This window comes from Phoca vitulina, unplaced genomic scaffold (genome assembly GCF_004348235.1).
Source record: "Phoca vitulina isolate PV1807 unplaced genomic scaffold, GSC_HSeal_1.0 scaffold18, whole genome shotgun sequence".
Classification (NCBI taxonomy): domain Eukaryota; kingdom Metazoa; phylum Chordata; class Mammalia; order Carnivora; family Phocidae; genus Phoca; species Phoca vitulina.
This window is the reverse complement of record NW_022589721.1, coordinates 5455976-5469582: the sequence shown is the minus strand read 5'-3', so window position 1 is coordinate 5469582 and position 13607 is coordinate 5455976. Positions and strand designations below refer to the sequence as shown.

At 36.3% G+C, this 13607-nt stretch overlaps 1 protein-coding gene across 1 annotated transcript; it reads right to left on the bottom strand.

Moving 5' to 3' along the window:
- Positions 1-535: 535 nt before the first annotated feature.
- Positions 536-1010, bottom strand: LOC116639496 (cytochrome c oxidase subunit NDUFA4). The gene has a single exon (XM_032415915.1). The coding sequence runs from the start codon at positions 952-954 to the stop codon at positions 706-708; it is 249 nt and encodes an 82-aa protein (XP_032271806.1). The 5' UTR covers positions 955-1010; the 3' UTR covers positions 536-705.
- Between the last annotated feature and the right edge of the window lie 12597 nt (positions 1011-13607).

The window sequence follows — 13607 nt, the reverse complement described above, 5'->3', positions numbered from 1 at the left end:
TCATAGCCCCTTTTTTTTTTTTTTTGAGACTTAATTGACATATAACATCATATCAGTTGCAGATATACAACATAATGGTTTGATATGTGTATGTATTGGGAAATGATTACCACTGTAAAGAGGACTCTCAACTATAGTACTGAGTCAGCCTCTGGGGCAGGCTGAAGGATGGAGCCAAGATACCCTCCTCCTCTTTCATTTCCCCTGGGCACGTGTAGCTTCCTTCTCTTCCTATACCATATAGAGGAAGTCTCCAGAGAAGTTAACTTGCAGTGCTCAGATGAGACTGAGAAGCACTCTCAAGCAGACAGTCTACTTTCCTTCCTACCAGTGGTGGGATCCAGGAGTCCCCCCAAAACTGCTAATTTTCCTCCCCCCTCTATCTGAATGCATACCTAGGGTTAAGGCTGTTGTTTTGATATAAGCTTGCTACTTCTCTTTGAGGCAAGTGAAGTATTTACTCCAGCTAAGAGGAAAATTCTCTAATAGAGATGTCATGGATTCTCTAAAGCAAAGCCACGTTCTCCTAATGTTCTTTTTTTTTTTCAAGTTTCAGATATTTATTATTCAGTGTAAACCCCAACACAATACACCAACATGATTTCGTGCATTTAGAGGGGAAATATTTCCTGGATAAGTGGAAAATTGTGTGGATGGCTTCTGGAAGACCTTCATTCTAAGCAGCTTTATAGTGAAACATTTCATTTAGAAGTCTGGACCTTCTTTCTTCAGTTTGCTGTAATCTACATTCACTGAGTAGAACTTGTATTGATCATTGGGACCCAGTTTGTTCCAGGGTTCTGGGTTATTCTTCCTATCCCAACTGACATCTGGATTGAACAATGCCAGGCGCAAGACATACAGCGCTGCTCCAGTACCTCCTGCCCCAATAAATACGAAGAGGGGGATCAAGCTCGGATGCTTTTTGGCCTGACCCACGATCTGGCGTAACATGGTTGCTGCAAAGGCCTCCCGTCCAGAAGGAAAAAACCAAACATGCAAGGCCCGGCACTAAGTCTCTCCTAATGTTCTTAAGTAACAGGAACACTATATTTCCAATACTACACTAGCAGTGGGGGTTGTTTGAAGACTGGAAATGCTGCCCCATGCTTATAGTAGAAACTCTAGTAGCAGCTCAAATATCACCACACTATTCACAGCTCACAGAACTCACAACAGAGAAACAGAGAGATAGTAGTCAAACTGCACTTACATGTTAGTTATTCTTAGACATATTCACATAATTGCAGAGAAATATTCTTTGGAGATAGATAATTGAAATTCCTGGATTTGAATATGCTCTGCGTACAGTGTTAAACAATTAAACTCAGGTACTATCATATGTTTGAGTGACAACTATGAAATATACACATGGTTTCATTACTCATAGTTGTTACAATTTCTAGTCTCATAAAACTTATTTATGTTAACATCATTAACTATCCCCAATCTCAATTTTCTTCAAAGTTTGTAGCTTATTAAGTGCATTTCTCATTAACCTTTTTAGTATCACTACTACTAATTAAAGCAGATGTTTACTGCATGCTCACTAGGCATGCATTCAGTTGAACAGTTTATGTGCATCCTTATTTCATTCTCTCAATAACTTTATCAGGTAGTTACTGTTATAATTCTTATTTTACAGATATGGACTCTGCAGCACAGAGATGTTAAGCAATAACAACCACACAGCTATGAAGAGGAAGAACAAAAATTCAGACCCACGTATATACTGACCAACTCCACATTTTGAGCTCTTAACCATTATACGGTATCTGCATATTATGTACATAGCATGTATGCAAAAATTAATAGATTCAGTTAATCAACATATCTATTATTATGTACATATATGAATAATAACATTTCTAATTACCTTGATACTAGGATGTGCTTAATTGGTTTGTGAACATTTACTACTCAGAAAATTTAAACAGCAATCACTGTCTTTTTTTTACAGGTAAATTGAAACATTACCTTGTCTGCAAAAATCATGATTTTGTAGGATTAAAAAACACACTAATTTTCACTCAATTTTTAGTCATTGTTTTCTGCTACTAATAATAGAAAAAACATTAAGCACACTGTTGAAGAAAAGAACACTCTTATTGATGACTTGCATTGTATTTTTTTTTCTTTCTCTTCTTTCTTCAGATTCCTTTGGTTACCTTATCTAAATATTCTTAACTGCACATATTTAAAAACAATTAGCATATATGTCAATGTGCCTTAAGTAGGTTCCCACCTATTAGCACTGTGCCTGGCACACAGTTAGTGACTCATAAATATTTGCTGTGTTTTATTGAAGCATAATCTAAAACATGGAATTAAATCCTTCTACAAGTTTATAAATAGACAAAAGTCAATCTCTTTTAGAAAAACATCCAAATATTTATTTAAATATGCTTACTTATTTACAGCACATTTTGGAAGTAGTTTAAGTAAATATCTCTAAACAAAAATTTAGAGACATTAACCAATTTTAGTTATTCTGCCATTTTGCCTTCAATTAATATATATGAAATACAATTTCAGGATAGTCAATGCTTAATAAATCTGGCTCACTTGTAGGCATATATCTGTTTAAATGAAACTTATGAGAATGTGTCCAAAGTTATTTTATTTGGATTTACTTGAAACTTACGGTGAATTCTATTTAGTTTAAAGATCAAACATTTGGTGTTCTGATTGTTCTGTCATGTACACATGCCATTTTTTTTTTTTTCTTAGCTAAAACCAGAAATGGAAAAGGCAAAAATACCGTGAGAACAGCGGTTTTCTTGTGGTATTTCCAGCTCATTGGAAGTGGAGTATACTGGAAATCACGGGAGACAGGCCTTTCCCAGGGGGCTCTAAGTCCAGTGACACTAATCCAAGACGTTTGGTTTATTTAAAGCACTCCTTTTAGGCTCATCTATCACCAGTCTCAAGACCCTGAACAAAACCCCTAGCAGTCCAAGCAATTATACACGCGTTCTGGCAGCCTTCTCCCTCTACGTGGAGTTATCATCCAAATGCACAAACGTTTTCCTTTCAACAAATATGAAATGGGTTTTCATAACTCTGAAAGATGGGTCTCCAAGTATAGGTTTGCTTTTCATGTCCTGTGTGGAGATTTGGACCACTTTCTGATAGCAGAATGGAAAATGAACTCCCTTTCAAACCATCAGTGTTTAATTCCTTCCTCTTTCAATTTAGCTGTTGTGACATTTTACCACCATTGCCAAGTCTAGGGCAGGGCACACAAAATAATTTGAAACACCAGAGATGTGAGCAGTACATTTGGGGTTTCTCAGTCACCAAGATAGCTTTCAGTTTTTAAAAAAGAATGTTTTTCTGTTGGCCAAAGAGAAACAATTGAAGGCCAAAAACATGTATTTAGTAAGAAGAGAATTTAATTTGCTTCAATAAACATTTCCCAAGTACCTACTCTGCGGCAGGTTCTGAGGATTCTAAAATGATTGAGACAAAAGTGGGTGACATTTTGTGAATGCTGATTGTTTGCCTGGAGGTCTTCTAAGCCCTGAACATATATTATCCCCTAGAAGCCTAACAACAACCTGTAAGGTAAACACTGGTATTCAGCCCATTTTACAGAGAACATCTGGGTGCAGTGAAGTCCGTTAACCTGCTTAAGTCACACGGGTAGAAAATGATACTGGGGTTCAAAACCATGTAGACTATCTTTAGAAACTATGCTTTTAATTATAGACTCTCTCAAAATATTGACATCTTAAGGTGAGAGACAGATTTAGGTAACACTCTGAAGGAGTAGAGGGTAGAGGAGATTGCTGGGGAGGCTTCAAAGAAGAAATATGTGGGTGGAGATAGAAGGTGAAAATGGAGTTCACCACATAGAACAGTTTGGATAGGAGCACTGGATGGGGAAGCTCCTTCTGTGAGAGAAGGACAGCATATGAAACAATAGAGTGATGTTCTGAAAACCACAAATGATGTGGCATTTCTGAAACATAAGGTGTTGATGTGGAGGAAGGTGGCAGGAAGTGAGTCTAGAGATATAGGCAAGTGCCAGTTCACAGGGAACCTCCTACGACATGCTAAGGAGATTATTTTATCCTGTAAATCAGTATTTCTCAAAGTTCCCCTTCAATGTGCCCTTACAGACAGAGAAATAAACTCTGAGTTGTGGCACTGTAGTTCACATAGTCCAAAGTCCTAATGTGGGAAAAACTTTTGAAGTGTATGGCTTTGCCTAAAATTTATGCAAGTTACATAATACAGTTGTGCATATTTTAATGGTTTGAATTGTTTCTCACTTAAGAAAATCAATGTTGTAGAATGATTTCTATGCTTCATGCAAAATGTGACAAAGTACCTTGTGTTTGAGAAGTTCAGCTGAAGACCTTGGTGGGGCAAGAGGCAAAGCAATGATATAATTATGTTTGCCTCTTTGAATAATTTTGGAGGGGCAGAAAGAGAAGAGGAAAATGTTTCAGACTAGACTAGAATTGATGAGGGCCACACCAAGGCAATGACAGTGGTGATGAAGAAGAGAAAAATGGTTCTAGAAACATGTGTAAGGACAACTAGTTATCAAATGGATAAAAGGGATAATGGAGAGGATGAAGGTGTAGGCTGTATATCAATTCATGGTAGGGCAATCTCAAGTGAGATGGAAAATATAGGAAGAAGAAAGGATTTTCAACAATTTTCATCATAAGGAAGTCTCAAGATAAAGACACCAATTCCATAATTAGGGACATAAAATTCAACCTTTTCACATTTGACAAAATCTCACTATACCATTCTTGATTTTCTTTTATAGTTTTTGAAGGTATTTCCTCCTGGAATTTGAAATTAATACCTGTGTAGTGTAAAACAACCTATAAAATTCAAGGATATTATTATAAAAATAGAAAAATTGGTAAGTATTGATAAGGATGTGGAGAAACTGGAACTCTTATGTACTTTTGGTTGGGAATGTAAAATGGTGCAGTCTGTATGGAAAACAGTATGGAGGTTCCTCAAAAAATTAAAAAATAGAATTACCATATGATCCAGTAATTCCAGTTCTGGGTATATACCTCAAAAGAATTTAAAGCAGGAACTCAAACAGATATTTTTACACCAATGTTCATGCAGCATTTTCCACAATCGCCTAAAGGTGGAAACAATCCAACTATCCATTAATGGACGAATGGATCGACAAAATGTGGTATGTATATATATATATATATATATATATATATATATATATATATATATATGGAATACTATTCAGCCTTAAAAAGTCTTAAGACTTAAAGACTTAAAAAGCTTTAAAAGGCTTATTTAAAAAGCTTTAAAAAGTGATAGGCTTATTTCAGTTTTTAAATGTTCTGGTGTATGAGGCTATGATAAAACCAAAAGAAGTTGATTTTCCTGAAATTGTTTATTAAATGATCAACTTCTTTCCCATTAGTTGATTATGCTTTTTTATCATGAATCAATTACATATTTTTGCAAGGGAGTATATCAGGACCATGTCTTCAGTCACATGGACCTGTATGGATGGAGAAGCTATGTAGGGCTAAGAATACTGGCTTTGAATGAATTGACCTATGATGAGTCAAAGGTCCACACTTTCTAGTTGTGTGGACTTAGGGAAGTTATTTAATCTTTTTTATTTTTTATATTTATTTTTTAATTAACATATATAATGTATCATTTGTTTCAGGGGTACAGGTCTGTGATTCACCAGTCTTACAAAATTCACAGCGCTCACATGGGAAGTTATTTAATTTTTATTAGCCTTGGTTTTTCTATAAAATAGAAATAACAGTATTATCCCACCTCATGGGCTTGTTGCCAGATTTGGAAAGAGAGCCTTGCATATAATTCGTGCTTAATCAATGTTAGTGATCATTACACTATAATTTGGGAGAGTTATATATATACATACATATATATATATGAATATATATACACATATATATATATAACAAATCTGTCTTGACTCCATTGTAATATATTTGGTTCCTACAATTTTCAAGTATTTCCTTATAGGGAAGTATTGAGGCTAAGATTGTATGACTGTGTAGTCTGCAGAGCTCTTTTGCATATGTTATTGATTTCCTTTTGATTACACAATAACTCTATGATACAAAATACTTTTTCTCCCCTATGGAGATGAGGAAAATCTTAAAGGTCACAAAAGTTTTAAGGCAAAGATTTGGGACTTCTGCTAAAAGCATTTGACTTCCAAATTCAGTGCTTTTTCTGCTATATCATGCTGCCTTTGGGGAACAGAATCTCTTTTATCATATAGCTGTGTAAACTGTAAACAGTCTTTTTATTTAGGAAAGTGCTTATTTTAAGCATGAAAAGAATCTACCTGATGCTTCTAGGGCAGTCCACATGTCCATAACTGAAATATCTCTAACTCCTGAAGTATGAACAGGAGAGATTAAAGAGACCACTGGAATACTGTATATAATGTAGGAGGTGCTTGATTTATCCCTCTATAAAATTTCAGGAGGATTAAGAAGTCTTACTGTGAAAGTGGTGTCAAAACTAATTATAACACCTGATTCAAGATAGACATTCTTCAGACTTCTATCAGGTGGGAGCTTTCTTAGCAGCCTGCTCTCATCACAAAAAGGTGTTGTGAGAAGCTGATTTTTCTCTGAGCAGTCAAGTTGTACTAAAATTCCCAGAGGGGAAAAGGTATGTTTAAAGCTTTTCTCAGTTGTTAGTAACTGGCAACTTTTTGCTGAATATAAATTAGCTCTTTCCACCTTTCCTGCCCTGGTCTGTCATGTTAACCTAACCTTTTAGTATAATTGAATTTTTCAATTCAATCATATATAATAAACTATTTATTTATGTTTAAATTATTATTAATCATTGAGAATGGCAATTACAGTAAAAGTGCTACTTCTTGCCTTTATTACTCAGAATTAGTCATTTTTCCACAAACTTTTTCCAGGTTTTCAACTTATGGAGGAAATTCAATCATCAAGTTTAAAATGTCATATTCAAACTAAAAGTTTAAGTCAAAGTCTATATAATCAGAAATCCTTTTTGGAACGTGCAGCATGCAGCTTGGAAATAAGTTTCCATTTATTATGCAGAATCCTAAGACCTGAATGAATTTCAATTTAGCTCCCAAAGAAATCTACTTTACAGGGAAAGGTTAGCTAAATCATCATACAAATGAGATTTAAAAGTGTCTGAAGCTGGATTTTCTTCGTACACTGTAATTTCTTAACCAGCCACTGCATATATTGATTTATACAGCCATGTAATTTATTTACTGCGGTGTACAGTTTTTATTTTGTTTTCTTTTTGTTTCCCAGTTTGCATTAATTCTTCTTTTGGTACCAGTAACTCTACTATTTTCTGAAGAACCACCCCTATACTCCATGTGGCTTAGTGTGAACTCCATCTCTGGCTCTGAGTATGAGCATGTTATTCAAGCCCAATTAGAGCACCTGAGTTTCCTTGGCCAGAATGATTGCTTCAGGAATAGGCATGTGGCCCAATCAAAGCTAATGGTATTCAATAAAAATTTTTCAAGGACTTCAGGGAAAGAAAGGCACTCTTTTCCTCTGGGCTTGAGAGAATGTAGACTTTCAGCTATTGGCAGTCATGTGTGACACTACAAGTGTCTGACAGTGAAGCCAAGATGCAAGGGAGCAGGGCTAAGACTAGAAAGTAGCTGGGTTCCTGTGACTCATTTGAAGCTTTGGATCAAGCTGGTATGCAAACCAGCCCTACTCTTGAACATTAACCTCTGACTTAATTGCTAAACACTTATTAATTAAGAATTCTTTCAAAGACTTTATAGTATAAAAGACGGTACAAATTGGCAAATACAGTACACTGTGATAAACAACCGGTTAGGTCAAAGCAAGGTGCTGGAGGGGAAATTAGGGATGCCTTGGAAGAGTTAGACAAGAAATTCAGAGGGAGGTGATCCATTCTAGTTGAGTCCTAAATGAAGAGCAGAGAGTACTGATTGGAGGACGGTGAATAGAGGGAGGGATGGCTGCGAATGGTCTTAAGAAAATAGCTTATGCAAAACCCTAGAGACCCAAGTAAGGATGTTTAAGTAACACTGAGTAATTTACTATGGCAGAACCATACATTTAGGAAGCCGGGAAAGAGTTTTGGAGTCGTGAGAAATCAAGCTGGTGGAATAAGCTGGAGCAAGAGGAAGGAGATCCTTATACACCATGGTTTTAACCAGAGATCTTATGTTTTAGAAATATGACTCATAGCAGTGTGGAGAAATGGTTTGAGAGACAGCAAAATTGAAGGTGATTAAATTTGCTAGGGGAGAGATGATGGTCGCATGGTCTGATATAGTGGCTCTGTGAATGGAGAGAATCAAATGGATTTCAAAGAGATTTTGGAAGGATGAAAAATCAGGTCTTCTGATTGATTGGATGTGGGAGAAACTCAAGATGTGTTAGAAGAGATTAAAATATGAGATGCAAGTTTGGTAGTTGAGTTTTCCTGCAATTCCAAATTTCTGCTCTCCGTGAGAGAACTGCTCCTTCTTTTGTGGCTGTTCACACTAAATGATATCACCAGCCATCCAAATGTTCAGCCTCATCCCGTTGTCTTTTTTGCCTTTTGGGTGCATATATGACAGTTTCCTGCCAGTCACTGCCAACAAAAGTCTCCTCTGTATCAATATAGAATACAGAGAGAACACAACTTACTACTGGAAAACTACTAACAGATTTATTTGCATTCAAGGTAGTATGAAAGTGACTACAAAGTCCAGACAGAATTTCACATAAATTAACACAGGTAAGTAGAAAAAAGAACAAGTTAACTTCTCTTATCACCTCAGGAGACAATGATGCATGTGTGATTGCTACCTCCTCAAACACTTGTGTGTTCATTTTTGAGATAAGTGTTTTCAATTCCAAAGGTCAGAAGGCCTGTGACCTTGCATTGTAAAACCAAAAGGTTGGGCCTCTTCTTGGGCCTATTATGTTTTTAAGGAGACATCCTATGAATGGGAGAGTAGGGAGGCAGCCACTTCCCTTTTCTTTATTAAACAAAGAACATTTCATAACTTTACTCTAGAATTACCAGGCTCTCCCTGATTGTTACATCCCAGCTGGTTCAGCCTGCCTCTGTTTATTCCCTGAATTCAATATCTGTGATTGATATTACCTAACCCAAATTTAAGAGTAAAGGACATATGAGACCCTAAGTCCCTGACAAGTTCAGAGAATTCCAAGGTCCCATTCAAGTTGTTGGTTGACTTAGTAAATGCCAGAAGTCCATCATACTTGTTCATTGGGTGCCTCCGTGTGTTTGATCAAATGTGTTTCCAATGAAAGGACAACAGGGGACAGGGCCAGGTTCTGTGAATAAGACTGATACTGCGCATGCTTGTTTCTCCCTCTCTTTTCTTCCCCTGTCTCCTAGCATCTTAGTTTCTTAATAAACTCTGTAATGGCATGTCCCAGGGAGAAGAAAGTAGGGTGAGACTGAGGAAGGTTTATTTTGTTATCCTCTGGTTCATTTTACATGTACCTTTCAAGGTCGTGTATCAGAAAGAAAGGTGGAGAGGGGTGCAACCTACTCAGGTACACAGAAATTCTTCCTCAATTCAACAAACCTTCTAACACTGCAGTATTAATGATCTGCCACCTCCAATCTTGATCCGTCTCTGGGTTCCACCTGATGCCTTCCATACTGAGAATCCTAATGGGGATTTTGGCTGTCTTGCAGAAGCTTCTCTGCATGGTGGCTGTGGTGAGATGCTAAGTAGTAACTGCTGCTGTCACTTTGGGATGTTATGCTTGGCCAAATAATCTGGCTCTTGAGAGGGGAAAAAATCCTGGCATTTGAGTATTGGCAGAGGTGGTCTGCAGTAGTGCATTTACAAGTAAGGACTTTTACTGATGAAGTCATAGGGAGACCAAGGAAAGGATCTTATTTGACATCATATACAAGTCTTCCTAAAATACCTCTTTAAGCATTCTTGCTCTCTCTCCAAAGTCTTTTGCCCATATGGCATCTGTCACCTCTCTCATTTCTCTCCGTGCCTTTCCTTTGATTACTTTCATCTTCTCTTTCTTACCTCCCTTACAACCCACTTCAGCCTTCTCTCATTTCCATTTCCTCTGGGTCCAGCTATCCTTTTCCTTTTCGATTCTATTTATTCCTTTTTTGTCTTCTCCAAAATGTATCCTTAACAGTTACAAAGCCCAATGCTAAACTTGAAAAACACCAGAATGTTAAAAAAATATATTGACATAAATATTTTGTATTATATATATAAAATTATATATTACAAATCAATGAAATAATAATATACACATTATATATATGTAAGTATAAATAAATACATCAATAAATTTATATATACAATTGTTTGGACTTGAGCCTTGATGAAACGTAGTAATGGAAAATGAACTATTATTTTTTTTTTTAACACTAATACTTGTCAATCCAGTAGTGTCCTTTAAAAAAATATAGTGAAACCTTCTTTTATCAAGTTTTTTTGCTACTCATCGTATGTTAATCAGGAAGTGGAAGGTACCCATCAATAACAGAGTGTCCTAGGTTTGACTTAAATTTATCTCCGAGGCTCAGTTTTCTTATCTTTAAAGTGGGAGAAATAATCTCCAGAGGACTGTTTGTGGACTGAATTTGTCACATGTGAAAACATGGGAGACCCTCAGCAAACTTAGTTTCATTTCTCTTTCTTACCTTGATTTCTCCTTATTTGAAAAGGAAAACCAGGCATTTGGTTTTCTTTTCCCAAAAACTTATGTGACTATGATATAAAAGTAAACTTATTAGGTATTGAAACAGTTATGCCATTTAACTTTAGATGTTCAGTTTTAGTTGTTGTTTTTGGAGGGGGTGCTATTTTTCTTCATAGTCATACTTTTCTTCATGAAATCTGTTTGGGTCTTTTTTACTTTATTTCAACCATCCTCCCCAAAATAACACTATTTGTTAGTATTGTTAATCCAAATTTATTTTACAGCTGTTTACTTGGAGTGGATTTCTTTTATGAACTCTCGAAATATCCAAGAAATAAGGTAATTTTGGCAATGTTCTGAATTCATGTTAGTGTGATTCTCTTTGAAACTAAATAAATCTGCTTATTTATTTTCTTTTTGACTACACCTGTAAGCTGAAAGCCTGTGATAATTAACTTTTTATCATCTCAATTTGGATTGCAAACTGTTTTGGTAATTAAAAGCAGATGGCAGAAGCTGGAGAAAAATGTGTAGCAGCTGATTAGTGGAAATAAATGAATTTGGAGTTATTTAACATCCAGATAATAGATGGGTCAAACACAGTTTATACTTTACAGTGTGTACTTTTAGAGTAATTTCAAACATGATGTTTGATAATATATCGAGAAGTAGGTGTTTGTTCTTCATCTTCTTTTGCTCTCTGTCCCATGACAGAATGCTAACTTTCCTTGTACAGCACGTGTGCCAACACATTAATTTCAGCTCGACCTGGTTAGTTGGGTCACCAGTGGCTTCTTGATAAGGATTTGCTTTGTCTCAGGGTATCTTGAGGCTAAGCATTATGTGTTGCTTGAATTTTTCTTTATGGAGCTTGTTATTGGCTCTCAAAACCAGCATTCAACAAAGTTCAGCCACCCTATAAAGTTCATCTGTCAGCCTAATAATTTTCATTCTGGTGCTGAAAACAAAAGACCTCACTGGGTAAAATGAAGTTGTTTAGTAGTTTAGACATGTTTTAAGCACCCTCTCAGATTAATGTTAATTAAGATTCTAATTCCCACTACTCTGGAACTGTGAAACCAATTTGAAAGGTGTGGGTGACTCTAATTTCAATAAACCTGTGTTAAAGGAGTTATATGGCCATAAAGGCTAAAGAATCCAGCCCTAAACATCAACCCACCAAAGCACTGAAAATTCATGTTTCATGAATGAAAGTCATCGAAAATAATGAAATCTTTTCATAGAGTTTTCAGTCATTCTTTGAGAAATGTCTGCTGGCGTAGACAAAGTTAGAGTTCAAACAACATTAACATAGACTCTCCTTTTCAGGGCAATCATTCTTTGTTCAAGAATTTTATCAACTTTTGGGAATAGCTCTATTTTTTTTTCTTTGTAGATTTTTGCCTTGGTAGAGAAGGTGGCACATGATACAATCCTATTATTATTAAAGATTTCATGAGAACCAATCTGTATGGGCTGAATTGTGTCCCCCCCAAAAAGATATACTGAAGTCCTAAACTCCAATACTTCAGAATGAGATGTTATTTGGAAATAGGGTCTTTGCAGATTTAACCAAATTAAGATGAAGTGACTAGGACGGTCTCTAATCCAATACAATTGGTATCCTTATAAAAGCAAAATTTGGACAAAGACACAGGGAAGATGATGTGAGGATGGCAAAGGCAGAGATTGGACTAATGCAGCTGGAAGCCAAGGATGGTTGCCCACCATCAGAAGCTAGGAAAAGGCAAGGAAGGATTCTACCCAGCATCTCAAAGGAGCATAGCCCTGCTGACACCTGGATTTGGGACTTCTAAGCCACCCAGTTTGTGGTACTTTATGGTAGCTAGAGCAAAATGATACACAATCTGTTGTCATCATGAAAATCTTTCCTTGAGAAACACATCTGGAAGAATAGATGAATAATAGAGAACATAATGCTCTATCATTAATAGATATGCTTTCAATCTGTTTTAAAATGTTTTTTTAAATCAGAAATTTCTATTATTAATATAAAAGCTACCACACGTTCATTACGGAAAATGTTAAAAACAGACAGGTGATCTAAATTGGTCCTTGCCCCATGCTCTATTCTCCACAGATCAACTAGAGTGAATTAGTTAAAATAGTGATTCTGCCTCTTCTCTCATTAGAACCCTTCAATGGCTTTTCATCTCAGAGCAAATCCATAGAATTACAGTGACCAATAATCCATTTAAATCACTGCAGCAATGGTTCTTAATAAACTGGGGGCATTTGAAAACTGCTGCTGTCTGGTTCATCCTAGATAAATTCCAACAGAATTTCCAAAGGTGCAGACTGGGCAAGGGTATTTTGAGAATCTCCCTTAGGCGATTCTAATGTACTTAAGATGAAGAACCACGGTCTATCACAATTTCTCCTCCCTACTCCTGAAACCCTTTTTTTTTGCCCCTGTTATTTCCTGGACCTCATTTCCTACTAGCCACACTGGCCTCCTTACTATACCTTATAAACTTCAACCATGTTCTCTCTTGATGTTTGTTCTTCTTGCACCACTCCCACAGGCATCCATTTACATGACGGCCTCCTTCACTTCTTTCAGGTCTCTGCTCAAAGGAAACTACCAGTGAACCCTTTTCTGAACCCTTAAAAAAATACTCCCCCACATTCCATCCCTTATTCCTCCTGCCCTTGTGTTCCTTTTCCTCTTTCCCTTCTTTATTTTTCTTTATATCACTTACCAATCTTTGACATATTATGCACTTGCTTACTTTTTAATTGTCTGCCACACCCAACTTGAATATAAGCTCTTTGAGATCAAAGACTCTGTGTTGTTCACTGCTATATCCCTAGAATAATGTGACACATAGTAGGCCCTCGATATATGTTTGTTGAACTAATAAATGAATTATGATAGGGCTGGAGAATATACTAAAATGTGAAATG

Bases quoted from the DNA above. Each gene is read 5' to 3' on its own strand.
- LOC116639496 (XM_032415915.1), bottom strand. From the start codon at position 954: ATGTTACGCCAGATCGTGGGTCAGGCCAAAAAGCATCCGAGCTTGATC.